Here is a 19,111-nt window from a genome sequence, read left to right on the forward strand (position 1 = left end):
TACCTAGAGAAGGGGCAGGGCAAACACAGGGACCACTTCATAACTTTCTCTAGGATCAGGCCTGGAGAGACACCCCCAGGTGCTCACAAGTCCACTGCCAGCTGCTGCTGGAAGTGAACTGCATTACACAGCATATTCATGAAATTTGTTTTTGAGTCAGACATGAAAATACTATAAATGTTGCATCAGGTTAATCTCAAAAAATTCACTTCAGAGGTTAATACAATGCCAGTAATATGAGCAAACAAAGAAAATGTCGTGGGGGCCATCACAATGAAACACATTGTGACATCATCCACCAGCCATTAGCTCATGATGAGGCTGGCATTCCCTATGTCTAGAGATTGGCACCTTTCAATAAATAGGCAATACAATTAAGGGCAATGGATCAACACTGTAACATTAAAAAGTGAAACATCTGCAAGTGTCAAACTCATCCAACTGTGAACTTAAGATTCTTGCATTTTATTGCCTATAAATTATAGTATAATAAAAATTTACTTTAGAATGTCATACAGAAAAAAAAAAAACTCTGATCCTAAACTTAAATAAACTAACATCTATATGTTTAGAGAAATTACATGTACATAAGTGTTGCCTGATATTTACTCAACTCTGTCTAACCCACCACTAATTCACGGCCTGATTTTAGGCAAGAAACAGCCTTTCGTGGGCTCTCAGTTCTACAACTGTAAAATGGGGCTTGATTAATGAATTAATTCAACAAATACTGATAACCATGGGACAATCCTCATAGGGCTGTTGCATTTAATGAGAAAATACATATGAAGCACTTAGCAGGTGAAGAGTCTGAGCACAGTTACTATTTGAAGAAACAGAGGTTATGCATCATTAGGAAGGTGTGTGCACGTGAAGAACAACACAAAGAAGAAAAAGTCTCTTTGTGGAAATCTAGAGATAAGCTAGATTCTCCTGTAATCTAAAATGCTCTCACTTTAGGAAGTAGCTGTTAAGGAGGAAAAACTTTCCCTTTACCCTCTTATGTTCTATAACTGGCACCTGTGAATTAAGCTGACAAAAGACAGATTAACAGGAGAAAAGGCATACAAATTTTATTTCTAACTTTACATGCACAAGGCCTGCACAGAAAAGAAAACCCAAAGTAGCAGTTAGACTCAGAGGTTTATATACTATTTTAACAAAGGGCAATAAATTGTGGAGAAGTCACAAGACAAAAGAAAAGGGATTTGGGGCTTCTAGGAGTGGTAAATCACGGGAGGGCAGATATATGGGGGAAAGCAATCGTAGATAGGGTTATTTAGTAAGGTTTGTTTATGTAGACTCATCTTGGTGTCTTCTCTGTCTCTGGTGATAAGGACTGTTCTCCTTCTCTTGGTAGAGAGAGGGGAGGGGGAACTTTTACAAAGAGAAATTTATGCCCTGCTTTTAGGCAGATCGGGGGAGGGCAGAGAGTTCTTCCTGTGTCTGCTTTTCCTCAATTGCCTTCAGCTCAAAATAATCCTTATGCCAAAGTGGCATATTTTGGGGTGGTATATTTTGATCCCCTTTATAGCCAATACCAGTATGTGAAAAATTCTTAGCCTTAAGCATAAAAGTATATAAATGCTGTGGAACTGACTGAATTTTGTCTTGAGGTAACCTAGGAGAGGGGGAAGGCCCTGGCTGCTTTTTAAACGGCCTCTGTATTGTATTCTAATTTTCTGGACCAATTTAGATCCACTTCATCCTTCTCTGTGTTGTTTTTTTCTCCAGGTACATTCAGACCACGTAGTGGAAGAAAAGCAGCTTACTCTGTGCTTTTAAGGTCAAACTATATTTGTGAAAGATTTTCTAAAATATTTATTTCACCAAGGTAGTCTGATCCTGAGACAGTCTATAAAAATGAGGCTTTGAGGCCAAGGATGAGGGAGAGTGTTGACGGACGTGGAGAACATTATTCAAAGAAAGCAAAAGACTAGATCAGCCAAACTCACAGAAGTATAGGAGGCAAAAGCATTTTAACTAAGAACACTTCTTACTATAGAAGATGACAGGAAAGCAACCAGCCTGCATTCAAAGCCAAATGCGATTTATAAAAATGAGTGTTGGCTTAGGTGAATTTAGGGCAGGGCAGCCTAAACTATTTCTTTTTGCCTCCTAAAAGCAATGATTAAAAAGAGTCATACTCTTGGGGCTTCCCTGGTGGCGCAGTGGTTGAGAGTCCGCTTGCTGATGCAGGGGACGCGGGTTCGTGCCCCGGTCCGGGAAGGTCCCACATGCCGTGGAGCGGCTGGGCCCGTGAGCAATGGCCGCTGAGCCTGCACGTCCGGCGCCTGTGCTCCGCAATGGGAGAGACCACAACAGTGAGCAGTCCGCGTACCGAAAAAAAAAAAAAAAAAAAAAAAGAGTCATACTCTCTAGTCACTATTTATAGTGCGTCCTTATGGTGTTCTGCACTGTACTTTGAGATGAGGTGAGCACCAAAAATGGGTTACTGGCCCTTGAGGACTATAAAATTTGTAACAATAGACAACGCGAATAGTCAAAGGAATAGAGTTCTTAGTAATGGCATAACCTCCTTGAGGAAGAATGATTGCTGTTAGTGATTATTCCTCCAGGAGATGTGGAGCTCAATGGTGCAGCTTCTGTTCCCAGAAAAAGACCAGGATGTCCTGGCAGAGTGATGCCATACCCCTCCCTGACTTAGACCACACAGAGCAGCAACTCAGTGTTGAACCCTACGCCACCTTAAGCAGTGAAGATCCACATTCCTCTCCCTTCCATTCAGGCCACTCACCTCCCTGGGGACCTCACTGCTCCGGCACCTTCAAATACTACCTCTATGCTAACAACTCCCCAGACCAAATCTCCAACTCGATCTTTCTCTCCAACTGCAAGTTCAGACTTACAGCTGTCGGACATGGTTCTGCGGACACCCCCGGGGGCCTCTAAAACATAACATGCCCTGAGTCACCTTCACTCCCACTCCTCACTCACATCTCAGTCAGCAGAGCTGCCATCTTCTTCCCAGTCACTTGAGGTGCAAGTTCAGAGTCATCGCCCAGGTCTTCTCTCACATCCAACATCTTAATCAGTCTCCAGGCCCCGGTACAGGCCCCACACAGTGTTGATTTTGATTGTTGTATGTTTGTATCTGTATTTCACTCTTTGAAGGGGTAAAACTCACTTGCTTCAAAACTCACAAGAGTCCAAAAGGCCATACAGGGGTAAGTCTGTCCTCTCCTCCCTCCTCGGCCCCTCATTTCCTCTCCTCACCAGCAACCTCTATTGTTTATTGTGTGTCTGCCAGAGATGCTGTATGCATTTACAAAGAAAGAGAAATACATATTCCCTTTTGCCTTTGGTAAATGGTAGCATACTATACACAACTCCACTCCTTGTTTTTGTTGTTTTTCTATTTAATGTATCTTGGAGATCTTTCCAAATCAGTACCAAAAGATCCTCCATATTCTTTCTTATGGCTACATACTATTCCACTGAGTAGATGTACTGTATTTTATTTAGCCAGTTTCAACCTTTCGCTACTACTAATAAACTGCAGTGCATAACCTTGTATACGCCATCGTGCATGTGAGGCTATTTCTAGAATTCCACCATGTCTTTTAGTCCCTCGCCACTTCTCCCCTTTCCATTTTCACGTTCTCTGCTTTAGCTCAGACCTGCATCGTTGCAGGAGCCTCCCTAACAGGCATCTCTGCTCTATTATCTTTAACTTACCCAACAAGTATTTAGTGAGCACTTTCTATGTGCCACATACTCTGCTATGACACGGAAGAACAAGAGAATAAAAACAAACAGAACAAAACAAACCCCCTCCTAACCAGACCCACACAGATCCTAGCCTGTCTCACAATTACCTGAGCTTTGGGAGCTTTTTAATAAATCAAGCTGCTCTCTTCTCTGTGTTTGGAATCGGTTGAGAATTAGAGACAGGAGTCAGGCAAATGGAAATCAAGACATCAGTTTCCTCACTGTCAGAGTTTCATTGGCAAATGTGGCTGAGCCCGATAGCCACATAGACTTCCTACTACTTCCCCCAAGTTTAGACCTGGAGCAGCCCACTTGCGGGAGAGCCTGGTCTGCAGAGAGGCAGCTACTCGCCTGAATGGTTGCCGAGGAATCACTGTCTCATGACTGTCGAGCTCCAACAGGGGATACCGAGGCAGGTGGGCCTCCACACCTGTCTCTAGAAGACGCAGGTGTGTTTTTCCATGTGGAAACAGGAGAGGAGCTAACGCACAAGCTCGGTGGGCAACCAGATCGCAAAGGTAAGAGAGGAAAAGAGGAAGGGGCAAGTCAGCTGTCCAGCCTCTTTCCTCCATGGAACTGGAGGAGAAGTTTCTTCCTGGAAACAATAGAATTTCCCCAACAGTAAACCCAAAGGCTTTCTCTCCAGCTTTGTGTTTTAAAATCAAGTAGTCCTTTACTCAGGAGCAAACTAGGTCTTTTGAGGCTTTTGGAAGCTACTTTAAAATGTCTAAATACGAAACTGCCTGATATTTGTATCACGCCTTGATGATAAACTCTTTCAAATACGTGGCAACTTTCTCCAAAAGATCAAAAAGCAGACCACTGCTAATTCAGCCGAGTGAGGGAAATTAAGTCTGAATTATACTTTTTAAGAAATCCAACTTATTGGTAGTATATTGTAATTAATCACAGGAAGGACTGATGGGAAAAAAGAATGGGCAGGTAATTCAGATGGAATTAAAAACTTTTCAAACTTTCTTCCTTCTGCTCCTGGCTGATATCCGTTTAAGGCAGAACACCCCTCAAATAACCATCTTTCCAATAGCTTTCCTTTGTCTTTTCCTAATGTACTGAACTAATGAGGAAACTTTGCCTCTTGTAGGGTCAGACATGGCCCTGAAAGGAGGTTATGAATGAGGAGACGTGAGGATGCAGAGAGACTCGCCATCTGCCTTCTGCCCTCCCTTCCCAAGTGAAACGGCGTTTTCAGAGGAGCCCCGTGGCTTCCGAATCATCAAATTCAATGGAAGATTTTAGTTTCGATCTTCAAACTTTCTGTTATATTTGACACCTTCAGCCAGATCCCTGGGTCCCACCACTAAGGGTTCGAATTAAATAGGTTCCATGATCTATATATATATATATTTTTTTTTTTTTTTTTCTTTGCGGTACGCGGGCCTCTCACTGCTGCGGCCTCTCCCGCTGCGGAGCACAGGCTCCGGACGCGCAGGCCCAGCGGCCATGGCCCACGGGCCCAGCCGCTCCACAGCACGTGGGATCCTCCCGGACCGGGGCTCGAACCCGCGTCTCCTGCATCGGCAGGCGGACTCTCAACCACTGTGCCACCAGGGAAGCCCCATGATCTATATTTTTGAACAAACTTCCTAAGTTATTTTTGTGACCGGTCAGAGAGCACTGCCCTTCTTGAAACTCCTCCACTGGCTTCTCTGACCCCTTTGAATTCTGTTCTCCTACCTCCTGACCACCCCTGCTCTGTTTGCCAGGGCAAGCAGAATTACCCCCTCTGCCCCTGGTAATAGACACTCCCCCACAGAACCAGGAATGGACATGTGACCCAGGCTGGGCAACTATAGTCCTTCCCCAGGGTTCTTCTAACTGATGGGGAAGATTTTTCCTCTCAACTTGCAAGTCTGTGAGAACATACCCCATGCTGCCTGAGATCACACCCACAGCTGCATGGTGAAAACTCATGGATGGTAGGAGACAGTGAGGTCAACAGGCAGAGAGAAGCAGGGCTAAGGGGTGGAGGTAGAGGGCGTAAGACAAGAATGGACTGACTGTGGGCAGTAGAGTCCCTGGATCCAGTCACTCCCTGAAGCGAGCGAGATCTGTCCCTTCCTGTGGTTTGGTTACATTAACCTATACATTCTCCTTTTTCGCCTAAACTATTTTGAGTTGGGTTGCTGTTACTTACAACCGAAGAGCCCTTCCCTAGTCCATCTCTTAATTGGCTTCCTGGCCTCCTCACTGTACATATCAGTGAAATTAACTCTTAAAACTCAGAGCTCAAACCACCACTTGTCTGTCTCAAAAGCCACTCAGACTCCCAATGTCCTGGCATTAAGGACAACACCTTTCACGATATGTCCCCCAATTTGACCTTCCAAACTTCCTCCTACTTCACCATACAAGTGGCAAACCAGGATCCGGCCATCCAGAATACCGTCCTCCCCACCTCTGCCAATTAAAATCTACTCAAGAAAAAGAAAAGAAGGAAGGAACGTTCTTCCTCCTTTTTCAAGATCCACTTCACAGTACTCTCTCTAAGAAGACTTTTCTAAGAACTTCCTTCCTCCAAAGATGTAACTGTACCCCTCTTCAGCCCCCACGGCAGTATCTAATGATCTCTGTCCTATTCCTCACCCCACCACCCATGCATTTACCAGGTCCACTCTAACCTTCCTCTTAAATATTTCTTAACTCAATCCCATTGCTCCTGCCACTCATCAGAACACTTAATATCTCCTATCTGGCCACTCTGATAGGTCTCCCTGCCACCAGCCTTATCCTCCTGCAATCTAGCTGCCCACTGACACCAGTTATCTTTCCAGTATGCAAATCTGATCATGCTGTGCTCTGGCTGAGAGAGTTAAGACCAAACTTCCTAGCAGGCAGGTTAAGCCCTCCCACTCCCCAGTGACTTGGCTTCTGTCTGCCATCCCAGGCTCACCACTCCCCAAGAAGCTCCAGCTGGACCTGACTGTTTGTGGTTCCCCTCAAATCCAGAATGCTTTAACGCTGCTGGCCTTTGCACAGACAGTCTCCTCTGTCTGGGGAGGCCTCCTTCACCTCTGCCTGGTAAAGTTCCCACACTTCAAGGAGTCTCTCCACTGAGAAATCTCCTTGGATTGCCCTAGGTAACAGCACTTCCATAAGCCTCGCTTAACCTGGAAGGAGATGCTTCGTTTGCATACCAGTGCTTAGCACAGGGCCCAGCACAGCACACAGGTGCTCAGTAGGTTCTTTCATAGATACCAAAAACCTTTTCTGGTGAGAATAGGCCTTGTATGACCAAGGGACCTTGCACAAGGTCCAACGTTGTGCTTGGTCAACTTTATTGGTGTCCAGTCCGGTCCTGCTATAATCTTCACCCGACAATACCAAGTCACCCTGTGGACACTGACATCCCATAAACACTTTGCTCCTGATGGCACCGCTGAGCACACTGAGATTAGGAGATGCGCACTGGCGCTAGACTGATGTAGGTTCAAATCCCTGCTCTGTCACTTACAAGCTGTGTGACCTGAACAAGTCTCTTAACTCTTCTGGACCTCAGCCTCGTCATCTGTAAGATGGAGCCTGCAGTAGTTATCTGTTTTTTTGTGAGGACTAAAAGAGAAAACGCATTTGGGATGTTTGCACAAGTGCCTGGTACACAGGTAATCAATTAAGTTTGCTGAATGAATGAGTTAATGAATGAGCAGCCCGCAGAATGGTAGCGGTTCTTAAAAGACGCATCTTTCTAGCCTGTTTTCCAGAAAACCCAACATCTGGTTCCCGGTGGAATCAGTTTCAAGTCCGGCCCCTGAGTCTGGGGTGAAGCCCTTGGCCGGACGCCGCCCGCCCTGTCCTCACGGCAGCTTCGCTAGCCCTGCGGCCGCCAATCACCAGGGCCTGGTCCCACTCCTAACCAGATTCACCAATAGGACCCGGAAGGCGCCACCTCGGGCTGCTTCCGCTGCGTCTCATAGGCTTCCCGGCAGTCCTGCCCGCCCCTTTGACTACGTCATCCGCGCGGCGCACTGTGGGGTTTGTAGTCTAGAAAGAAGCAGCGCTGAGAGTCCCGCCTGGAGCTTCAGAGGAAGGAAGAGTGGCCCTTCCCCCAACCCGTCCACCTAAGTCCACTCCCCACCCCCCCACCCCACCCTCCACCCCCGCTCCACCTTTGGTAGATAAAGCCCAGGCTTCCCTGCCCTCCTTTCTAAAGAGCTGGAGTTGCCCACACGCGGGTTACCAGCGGCCCCCAAGAAACAGGAGCATTTTGCCCAGATAATTCAGCATTCACTGAAATTTTAGATTTCAGTTTCAGATCAAGGAGACATTCAATTCCCATATTCTCATAAGTGGACCTACCGCGCCACGGTGGGGGGTATGGTGGCAGCTCTGAAAAGGCAGCGGTGACCCCAGACTTCTCTAGCTTCCCAGAAGAACCCACTGCAGAACCAGCAGTCGTGAATTTATCCAGACCCTGTGAACCTTGTCTATTTCAAATTATATTATCGTTTAAAATCAGGCAAGCTATCAGTGGCTCCTCATTGCTCGAGATATAAAAATTCATACCCCTTAGCTAGGCGTATAAGGTACTTCATAACTATTTTGTATTTATTTTTGTGTGGTTACATTTTTAAAAACAGCATTTCTCATTTGCTGCACAAGAGAATCTCCTGGGGAGCGTTATAAAATATTGGTATTTGTGTCCCACCCTAGACTTGGGACTCTTGGGCGGATGGTGCAGGCTTTCATATGTGTTAAAGTTCCCGGGATGATTCTCCTGTGCAGCCAGGGTTGAGAATCACTGCTTTAATGCCTGTCAACACTGCTGGGACCCACTTTCATGGATCCGAGCCTTTGCTCTCCACTTTCCTCTGTTTAAAGTGGCTTTCTTCCCCTTTCCGGCCTGGCGCGATGGTCATCCTGCCTGGCTAGGAGCAACTGCTCCCCGTTTTCCTCCCGGCCCTCCCGCAGATCCCCTCCTCCTATAGCACATTATACATGCTTCTTTATAACAGCGCTGGAGTTACTTGGTTACTTGTCTGCCTCCCTGGAAAGGCTGTCCCTGAAGAGTCCTCTTTCATCCACTCCAGAGCCACTGAATCAGAATCTCTGGGGTTGGCCTTAGGTACAGTAAGCATCAATAATATTTGTTGCCTTGAACTGATGAAGCATCTCATTTGCTTTTAAGGCAATTAGACCGTTGCAACTAGTTGCCTTTGATTTCCCCGGAAAGCTAAGCACCACTGTGTTGTAGTATCTTCTTCATTCATTACTTATTCATTCATCCAACAAATATTGTGCACTATAACAAAGCCCTGGGGATTCAGGAGTAAACAGGAAAACATAGTTACCACCCTATGGGACCTGGAATCTATTAATATATTAGTTATAGCATAGGTATTATCATTTCTTCTGAATAATAATTGGAATTTTTTCCCCTTCTAGATACTATTTGATATTCACGGGTGAGGAGATGTCATATTCTCTTATATCCCCAGTATGTTGCTGGCACATTGAGGGCATTCTGTAAATGTTTACTGAATCAAGGTACCACATTTCATAGCACTTGTCACAATTTATATTTATTTGTATGATTCGTATTTATTTGTATGATTTGTATGATTATTTCGTACTTGTCACAATTCGTATTTATTTGTATGATTATTTGATTAATGGCTATCTGTTCCATGAGCTGTAAATCCCCTGAGGGCAGGAACTGAATCCCTTTTGCCTGCCATGCCTGAGACAAGGCCTGGCCAGAGCAGGTGCTCAATGAACATTGCTAAGTAAATAAATAAATACACATAAGGCACCATTAAGAACAGAAGTGAAATCTCCCAACCAAATATCCATTCCTCTCTCTCATTATTCTCCCCCCCAAAGATAATTTTCTTCCTGAGCATTAAGGGATTTCAAGTTAGAGTGAGCGTGAGCCCCAACTGAGATGATGCTTCTCTTACTTACTTACAGGTTGACCTGGGCCTCTACTTCAGGGTCTTTTGTTGGCCACGTCTGCAGGGGCTGGATGCCAAAGGAGAGAGACGACTTGGCTTTCCATAGAAGGGTCTGTGCCATCTGACTCCCACTGGACCCTTTCGTCAGTGGATCCATCAGTGGGCCTGGAGGCTGCAGTACTGTACTGAAACAGAAGGAGTTGGGAAAGGCACTTAGAACAGAGAAGAACAAGGGCCCATCTCTGGCCCATTCTGGCCACTCCTCCACAGGGGCCAGCCCATCAGTAATGAGGAGGGGTAAAGCCAAGGCCCTCCCAAGACCCAGGTGCCCCACTAAGACAGCACCACGCCCTTCCTGCACACTGTGGCCTCGTGGCCCTGGAACCGTCCAAATCCTATCACATCCCTCAGCAATGAGTGGAGTCCTCCACACTCTCAAGTCAGCGGGGTCGAAGGTAAAAGGAGAAAAGTGAGCATGTGAACCATCACAAACTTATTTAGAAAAAGGCAACATTCACTGAGGAAGGGAAAGCTCTGTCTGGAGTACCTTCAGAGGATGGACCTCATGGCCATTGGCGTTTGGTCCAGGAGTACCTGGTTTATCTCCCAATTTCCATTTAAAATAGCCAAGAAAAGCCATAAAAAGAGCCTACACTGGCAACAACACTGTAGACAAAAGGACCAAACCCACATTCAAGAGTAATAGCATAGAGGAAGTAAGCAGTAAATGCTTGCTGAATTAACAAGTGGGAATAAATTGGGAAATGCACTGCTGAAACACGTCTGCTTCTTTCTCTGATGACACAGCAAGGAAGGAGGTAAGGTGATTCTGGGATGAAGAAGGGTGGCTTTGTTAGGGAAATGTAGGCATCCCTGCTTTTTCTGATTGGAATTACTTTCTGAGCCAATCAGGAGCGTTCTTCCCCCACCTCTACCTCAGGTGACACACAAATTAGCAAAGAAAATCCAAATACTTGGAAGTGGGAAAATAAAAATAAAAAGCAATCTTAGATAACACTTATGTCAAAAGAGACTCTTTATATTGTCTTCTTAATAAAACGCTGTGACAAGGCAAAAGACAAAAGACCTCGTGGTCTTATTAGTGAGGAAGAGGCATCTGCACAGGGAGCCACCATCCTGCTGCAGGGTTTGGATGCCAAGAGAAGTGACTCCATACAGCCTGGGTATTTGGAGCCAGATGGGCACTGCCCACTCTCAAGCTGCTACACTAGTACCAATTATAGGCTGCAGGCATGTCGCAAAAGAAAAAAAGGCCACTCTTGCCAGGTCCCCCTGGTATTCCTCCTTTATAAGTGATGACCCATCCTCCCCCATCACCTTACCTGGGCCTGAGAAGCCACAGGCTGCATATCTGACCCAGACTGCTGGATAATCTTACTCTAAGCTGGCTTCAGGCCACTTATCTTGGCAGAAACTCTATAGACATGAAAGGCTCAAGCCTTCCACGTACGACAAATGGCAAGAAGGGAAGGTTCTGCTATGATGTCAGTTGTTCTTTACTCACTGGAACCTCAAGTCTTCTGCAACCCAGTGTCACTAGAGTTTATGGCTGCCTTAGCAATAAACAAACAAATAAATAACAAAGCAGGGCTTCTGGATGAGAGACATATTTTTTTCTTTGAACCCTCTAGATTTTTTTTACATTACAAAAATAACACTTGTATGCAAAACATTTATTAAGAAAATGTTCCTTTCTTAATCATGCAAGTTAAAAAAAAGAAAAGGAAAGAAACTGCTCCTAAAAGAAACCAATAAGCAGGACAGGGAGGTGAGGTTTCATTTTCAGGCAAAGTCCTGTGAAGGTTCAGCTTCAACTCGAGTGGAGCTGGGCTGTCCCACGCGGCAGCCATGCGCCACCTGTGACCACTGAGCAAGGAAATGGGTCAGGCAAAGCAAGACATGCGTGTGTAAAACACACACCGGACTTGGAAGACTTAGTACAAATAACAAAGGATGCAGAACGTCTCAATAATTTTTATGTTGATTACATGTTGAAGATAAAGTGTATTAGAATTGGTTTTAACGTGGCTACTAGAAAATGAAAATCACATACATAGCTTGCTTTACAATCTGCTCGAGGTTGGTTACACCGCAGAGCTGTCCCACCTGCGAAGAGGAACCGAGAGCCCCGGGTCGGGGTGAGGGCTGTAAAGTCCCCGGGTACTTGGCACTCTCTGCACAGGTGGGCAAAGCAGCTTCGGTGAGCAAGGGCAGCCCACCTAGGAAGAGTCGCCACCCAGGTGTGGGTATTGGAGAAAAAGTGCACTGAAGAGGGGAGGGGAGAAGATTCCAGAAATGGTGAGGGGACCCGATGGCAGGCACGACATCCCCACCTCCACTCCCTTTCCTCTCCCAGTTAACAGTTTGGTATTATTCCCATCACTCCTCTCTCTACGTATTTGCAACCTTTATGTGACACACATACGGAGAATATATAATGCTCTGTGACCTGCAATTCTCCCTAAAGCACAGTCTTAGACATCTTTGTAAATCAGTAAATAAGGTACATCTTAACATGGAACATTACAGAATGGGATAACCTCATATGCTGCTTACATTTTTTTAATCTTTAAATAATAAGATTATTTCATTGTTTTAGTGTTATTGTCTAGCCCTTTCATCTTTAAGATTTGTTTAGAAACACTTAAATGCTAGTTCCTTTAAACCTTTCCCACCATTTAATTTTGTCTTTTTGCCATATCTTTACCCTTAGAGTTTCTGAGTTCTTTTTTTATACTTTCATCTAATTCTTTAGCTTCATTTTCTAACTGTTCAGATGCTGTCTCATCACTGTTAATTTTAATCATTTTCCTCATTTCTGTTAAATTTTCTAGACTTAACTTTCTAATTTAAAAAATGTACGTTCCTCTTAATCTTCTGACATATTTTATCTTTCTTGTCTCACTATTTAAAATATTCAGCAGAGGAAGAACTTCTTGGAAAATGGCAGAGGAAGTGCTCATTTGCATAACTCCTTGGAACCCATGGAAATAAGAAAAAATAGCCCAATACATAGAAGAAAACTCACTGAAACGAGAATGACCAAACTCCATGCTATAATTCTGAAGATCTGCTGCATACAATTAATCGTGGACAGACTGAAAGCGAACATCAAGGTCTACCTAGCTTATGTAACGTGAGGAAAATGGGCAAGAATGTCCTAAAGGCCGACAGTGCCCGATCTGGAGGGCTGAGGCCTGGAAGCATGGGCAGCACTGGGGCAGAAGCTGTTTGTTCTTTGTGTGTCACTGCCCCAGCTTTTTAACAAGGGGTGGCCTAATCTGAGGAAAAGCTGAAGGAGAGAAGGAAAAGTATATCTTAAGAGCCATCTGAACCTCTTGAAAGATTATTAACCAATTACATTTGAACCCACTAAAAGAAGGTCCACGAATCATGGGAAATCGCACTGACCCAGACCCTCTTTGGAGCAGGCTGTCTGCCCTGAAGTGGGGGTGGGGAGGGCTGAAAATTTAAGGAGAGTCCTGCCACGGGGTCACATACACCACAGGCACAGGGGACTCTGCAGACAGGAGGGCAGGCATGGGGGGAGCGTAAAACCAGATGGCACGTTCCCACTGTCTCTGTCCCACTTCCCAAGAAGCATCAAAGCCAGACCTCCAGCACCAGCTCTGAAAGAGAAGATTCACCATTGCTCAGAGAGGCAGGGAAAGGAGTCAAGGTGAATCTACCCATGTTATCAGTGGGTAAACACAGACCCAGACAGAGCTGCTTCTATCCCAGACGAACATGCAGGAAAAAATTAGCACAGGACCTATGAAAAGAGGTTTGCAAAAGGCAGATGACGAGTACAGACGAGAAGATTTTTAACAGGGATCAGATGAAGCATATAACAGCTTTGTTTTCTCAAGAAAATGAGAGAGTAAGAACTCAAAACAGAAGATCTAATAATACATAGACAGACTTCTCAAGGTTCTAGGATAAAAATCCCAGAGTGTGACCGGAAAAGGGTTGATTCACGTCGTGGAGGTGCTTTCTGGGAGGGGAGTGGGCCTGAAGGGGAGGAAATGAGGGCCTCTGTGAGTGAATCTCGGGGGGGGGGGGGGGGGGGCGGGCTGTGTATGTGTGTGGTTTCTTCCTGGCCTGGGGGCAGCCCTCAGAAGCACACAGCTTACACTTTTCTCCTCTGTGACTCCCAAGCCCTCAGGGCAACTTGAGTGTTCATATTGTGAGTCTAAACAGATGGGAGTAAAGAGAAATGTGGCCTCCTTCACAGTTAGTCCTCTGCTGATGGCCACGAGGACGCAGTCACTGAGAACCATCCAGAAGCCCGAGATGGGGACCAGCAGCTGTGGGGGCCATAGCCAGGCCTGCTGAGGCCCAGTGATGCAGCGAGAAACAGACCGCGGGGAAACACAACTGTGGCACAAGTGCTGTCTCTCTCATACACTGGTAGGTAGACCCCTGAAGGCAGCAAGTGTCATAGAAGGTAACACGGTCTCAGTTCTGGCTCCTTCGATGTGGCTGATATCTCCCCTGGTGAGAGCTGCATGGATCACTGAGCTGCAACCATGATTCCATAAGGAACACGGGAAACTTCTGGGAGCCACACCCACTCCCTTGCGTTATTGATCTTGTATCCTCATTCGGATTGTTGGCTGAAAACAACCTTAAACCAAGCACAAATCATCATTCTTGCTTATCTGCAACCAAAATCAGCAGCTGGGGCCTGAGCTGGCTCAGTAGCCAAGGGAGCAGTAACCCCTACAGCGCTGGGGTCAGCAGGAATACAAATCCCTTCTGTCCCCAAATCGAAACTGCCCCTCCCGCACGCCGTCACTCCCCACCTTGCAACATTCTTCCTCCGTGGCACTCACGGCCACTGGAGGCTTCCCAGTTATGTGTTTGTTTACTGGTACACTGTCTGCCTCCCACCCTCCCTCCACTGGAATGTTAGGTCCATGAGAGCAGGGGCCCCATCTGCCTTGTTCACGGTCTACGTCCAGTGCCTAGCACAGAGAAGGGCTCAGTAAATATGTTTGTTTGTTTGTTTGTTTAAATAAATTTATTTATTTTTGGCTGCGTTGGGTCTTTGTTGCTGCATGTGGGCTTTCTCTAGTTGCGGCGAGTGGGGTCTACTCTTCGTTGCAGTGCGCGGGTTTCTCATTGTGGTGGCTTCTCTTGTTGCAGAGCACGGGCTCTAGGCGTGCAGGCTTCAGTAGTTGTGGCATGCAGGCTCAGTACTTGTGGCTCGCGGGCTCTAGAGCGCAGGCGCAGTAGTTGTGGTGTACGGGCTTAGTTGCTCCACGGCACGTGGGATCTTCCCGGACCAGGGCTCGAACCCGTGTCCCCTGCATTGGCAGGCAGATTCTTAACCACTGCGCCACCAGGGAAGTCCAGTAAATATATTTTGAATGAATAATTGACTACGGGAATGCCGCAAAAATATGAGGAAAGTGTTCATATGGAATAGAGAGACTTTGTTGGGCTGTTCTGGCCCTGTTTGAATGAGGTCGCTGGTGGCCCCAGTCAGACCGCTATGGGACCTACTCTATTTCTTTATCAACCTCTGGCAGGCAGCTGCTCTGTGAGGACTGTGACAAGTGGAGCAAAGGCAATCCATCTGCCGAGCATCAGCCCAGGCCTGATATATGGCACTGACGCTAGGAAAGACTTCATGGCTGGCAGCTCTTCTAAAGACACTTGTCTCTCTGGTCATAAAATGCGAGACAGGCATTTATGTCCTAACTTTCATTTGTGTTAAAACTATGCAATCACCGACACTTAACTGTTGGAAAATCCACTTCACGCTGCCATCTGAGTCTTGATTTCCCATTTTTACCTCCTCGCCCACTAAAACGGCTCCAAGATAGGTGTGCCAGGTATGTAGCCGCACACCAGTGTGTGCTACCAACTTTGGATCAGTGTGTCTTATTTACGTTTGCTGTGATTGAAGAAAGATGCTGTCTGTGGCAGATACTTTGGAACAACTTGCAGAAGTTGGAAGGCTAAGACGTAATGTCCTAACCTGCTTGGCAGTTTAGAGTTCTGGACATGATTTAGAGTCCACATGCTAAATCAGATGCACTCATGAGAGACTGGTGGGGAACGGAGCCAGGCAGATGAAGAGAGAGGACAAAGGGCATCCGCTTGCTTTTACAGATCATGACAGAGCTGTTGTGGTCCTGGAGTCAGCAGCTTCTTGATTCTCTGGCTTTCTGAGGGAGCAGGGACAGCTTTGTTCAATGCTGCGCGTGGGCTTCTTCTAGTTGTGGCGAGCGGGGGCTACTCTTCAATGTGGTGCATGGGCTTCTCATTGCGGTGGCTTCTCTTGTTGCGGAGCACGGGCTCTAGAGCGCAGGCTCAGTAGCTGCGGCGCATGGGCTTCATTGCTCCGTGGCATGTGAGATCTTCCTGGACCAGGGCTCGAACCTGTGTCCCCTGCATTGGCAGGCGGATTCTCAACCACAGCACCACCAGGGAAGCCCTGCAGCTGCTTCTTGATAGATCAGCTTCTTGTTATGCAGTGGCAGCCTCCCTGATCAGTGCAGAGCACAGTGGTTCTGGGGGCAGGAGTTGTGACTGAGAGCTCAGACTAGAATCTGCTCTCCAGCCCTGCCAACAATTCTGTAAGCACTTAATTTCCATATCACTATTATATCTCATTCTGTTTCTACCAGGTAAAGTGGATTCTGTCGTCTGCAACAGATTACTGACCGATAGGCCTTATGTAGTGATGTCTGTCCAATTGGGTTTTGAGCTTAACAGTTCGTGTGACCCCGTGCAGAGTGCAGAGTATGCACAATCTTTTTCTGGTGGGAGCAGTGGTATAACCTCCAGCGGGCAAGAAAAAGAGACTATGTACTTTGATGGGAAGACATTTTGCCTTGTGAGTTTAAAAGAGAGCTTGCTCAAAGCACTAGGCATTTCTGTTCCAATCAGTAAAGAGGTGCTGAAGGGCAACCAAAAGAACACACACTGGGGCTTCCCTGGTGGCGCAGTGGTTGAGAGTCCGCCTGCCGATGCAGGAGACGCAGGTTCGTGCCCCGGTCCGGGAAGATCCCACGTGCCGTGGAGTGGCTGGGCCCGTGAGCCATTGGCTGCTGAGCCTGCGCATCCGGAGCCTGTGCTCCGCAGCGGGAGAGGCCACAACAGTGAGAGGCCCGCGTACCGCAAAAAAAAAAAAAAAAAGAACACACACTAATTGCGGACACTTCTAAGGTCGCTGCTGCGCTGGAGCAGTGACTGTGAGATCACCACCCCCGACCTGCTGTTGTGTTGTCTTGAGCCTTTCCAGGCGTGTCACCTAAAACTGTTGTATCCAAAAGTGCACTGAAAACACAGAACAGTTGAGAAATACTAGTCTACACTATAGATGGTTTAACCTCCAGTAATAAAAATTTTACTGCATCTTGAAGTAGCCGTGTTAGCTTGGGGCACACTGACTGCTGGAAAGTACTTTTCGCATATTGAGTCCGGTCTGTTTTATTATCCCTCGTACCCACTGTGATTTTAGGTCTAGCCCTGGGCCATGCACAGAGTGGGCCTGATTCCTTTTTCATACGACACCCTTTCAAATGTGGGAGGGCAGCTTTTATAGCCTCTGTGAATTTTCTCTTTTTCAAGTAAAACACCCCCTCTCCCTACTGAAATCTTTTTTTTCTTTACTGGACCATTCCCATCAGACATAAATATCTTTATAAAACAAAAGCAGAACACTCCAAACCAGAACCAAATAAAACAGTTTTTCAACTCACATCCCTTCCACCCCTGCAAAAAGCTGACTAGTTTCACTGTTTCCAGTTCCTGTCCTTCCATTATCTCTCAAAGCCAGTCCAGTGCGACTTTCATCCTTACTGTTCCAAAGGACAGCTATTGTCAAAGGCCACCTATGACCCACATGATGCTAAACCAATGGTCAATTCTTGGCTCTCCACTGGGTGGCCCAGCAGCAATATCTGACACAAAAAAATCATTCCCTCTTTCTGTTTTTTTTTAAAATGTTTATTTACACTAATTCCTCCCCCCCCCCGGCAATTAAATTACATCATGTATCCACGACACAATGGTTTCACATATAAGTTTCAAAGTCTAACTTTTACTTGGGATTTATATGAACAGTTAACCTAAGTCCATCAAATCATAGCCATCCTTCCCACTAATAGTTTATTTATTGATTCCCTTTTCCTAAAGTCTCCTGATATCCCATACATTTTTTCCCACAATTTTTTTTTACCTTTCCCTATTTCACTATGATTCATAGTTACATTAAAGAACAAAACAAAAACCTGGATGCATTCTTTCAAACATTTCCTACCTGAGGGTCCACATCCACACTGTCCAATAAGGCAGCCACAAACCACACGTGGCTCTTGAGCACTTAAATGTGGCTGCTCTTGGGCTTCCCTGGTGGCGCAGTGGTTGAGAGTCTGCCTGCCAATGCAGGGGACATGAGTTCGTGCCCCGGTCCGGGAAGATCCCACATGCCGCAGAGCGGCTAGGCCCGTGAGCCATGGCCGCTGAGCCTGCGCGTCCGGAGCCTGTGCTCCGCAACGGGAGAGGCCACAACAGTGAGAGGCCCGCGTACCACAAAAAAAAAAAAAAATGTGGCTGCTCTGGAATACAAAGTATCATGAGAGATTACTACAAGCAACTCTATGCCAATAAAATGGACAACCTGGAAGAAATGGACAAATTCTTAGAAAAGCACAACCTTCCAAGACTGAACCAGGAAGAAATAGAAAATATGAATAGACCAATCACAAGCACTGAAATTGAAACTGTGATTAAAAATCTTCCAACAAACGAAAGTCCAGGACCAGGTGGCTTCACAGGTGAATTCTATCAATCATTTAGAGAAGAGCTAACACTGATCCTTCTCAAAGTCTTCCAAAATATAGCAGAGGGAGGAACACTCCCAAACTCATTCTACGAGGCCACCATCACCCTGATACCAAAACCAGACAAAGGTGCTACAGAAAAAGAAAACTACAGGCTAATATCTCTGATGAACATAGATGCAAAAATCCTAAACAAAATACTAGCAAACAGAATCCAACAGCACATTAAAAGGATCATACACCATGATCAAGTGGAGTTTATCCCAGGAAAGCAAGGATTCTTTAATATATGCAAATCAATCAATGTGATACACCACATTAACAAATTAAGGAATAAAAACTATATGATCATCTCAATAGATGCAGAAAAAGCTTTTGACAAAATTCAACACCCATTTATGATAAAAACTCTCCAGAAAGTAGGCATAGAGGGAACTTACCTCAACATAATAAAGGTCATATATAACAAACCCACAGCCAACATCGTTCTCAATGGTGAAAAACTGAAACCATTTCCTCTAAGATCAGGAACAAGGGAAGGTTGCCCACACTCACCACTCTTATTCAATACAGTTTTGGAAGATTTAGCCACAGCAATCAGAGAAAAAAAAGAAATAAAAGCAATCCAAATCAGAAAAGAAGAACTAAAAC

The 19,111-nt window shown here is 45.9% G+C and overlaps 1 protein-coding gene across 3 annotated transcripts in view; it reads right to left on the reverse strand.

The window, feature by feature from the left end:
- The window catches only part of GARNL3 (GTPase activating Rap/RanGAP domain like 3), a gene marked incomplete at both ends in the record, with an annotated part of 153,893 nt that overhangs the window by 119,657 nt on the left and 15,125 nt on the right, over positions 1-19,111 (reverse strand). For 2 of the 3 annotated variants that reach the window (XM_082843295.1, XM_082843293.1), the window contains one exon: positions 9,656-9,826. In XM_082843295.1, coding sequence (XP_082699421.1) covers positions 9,656-9,826 — 171 coding nt within the window. Of the gene's footprint in view, positions 1-9,655; positions 9,854-19,111 lie in introns of all 3 variants that reach the window. The other variant, XM_082843294.1, reaches the window with a different exon arrangement.

The sequence above is a fragment of the Leucopleurus acutus genome, assembly GCF_964270905.1.
Source record: "Leucopleurus acutus genome assembly, chromosome: 7".
Classification (NCBI taxonomy): domain Eukaryota; kingdom Metazoa; phylum Chordata; class Mammalia; order Artiodactyla; family Delphinidae; genus Leucopleurus; species Leucopleurus acutus.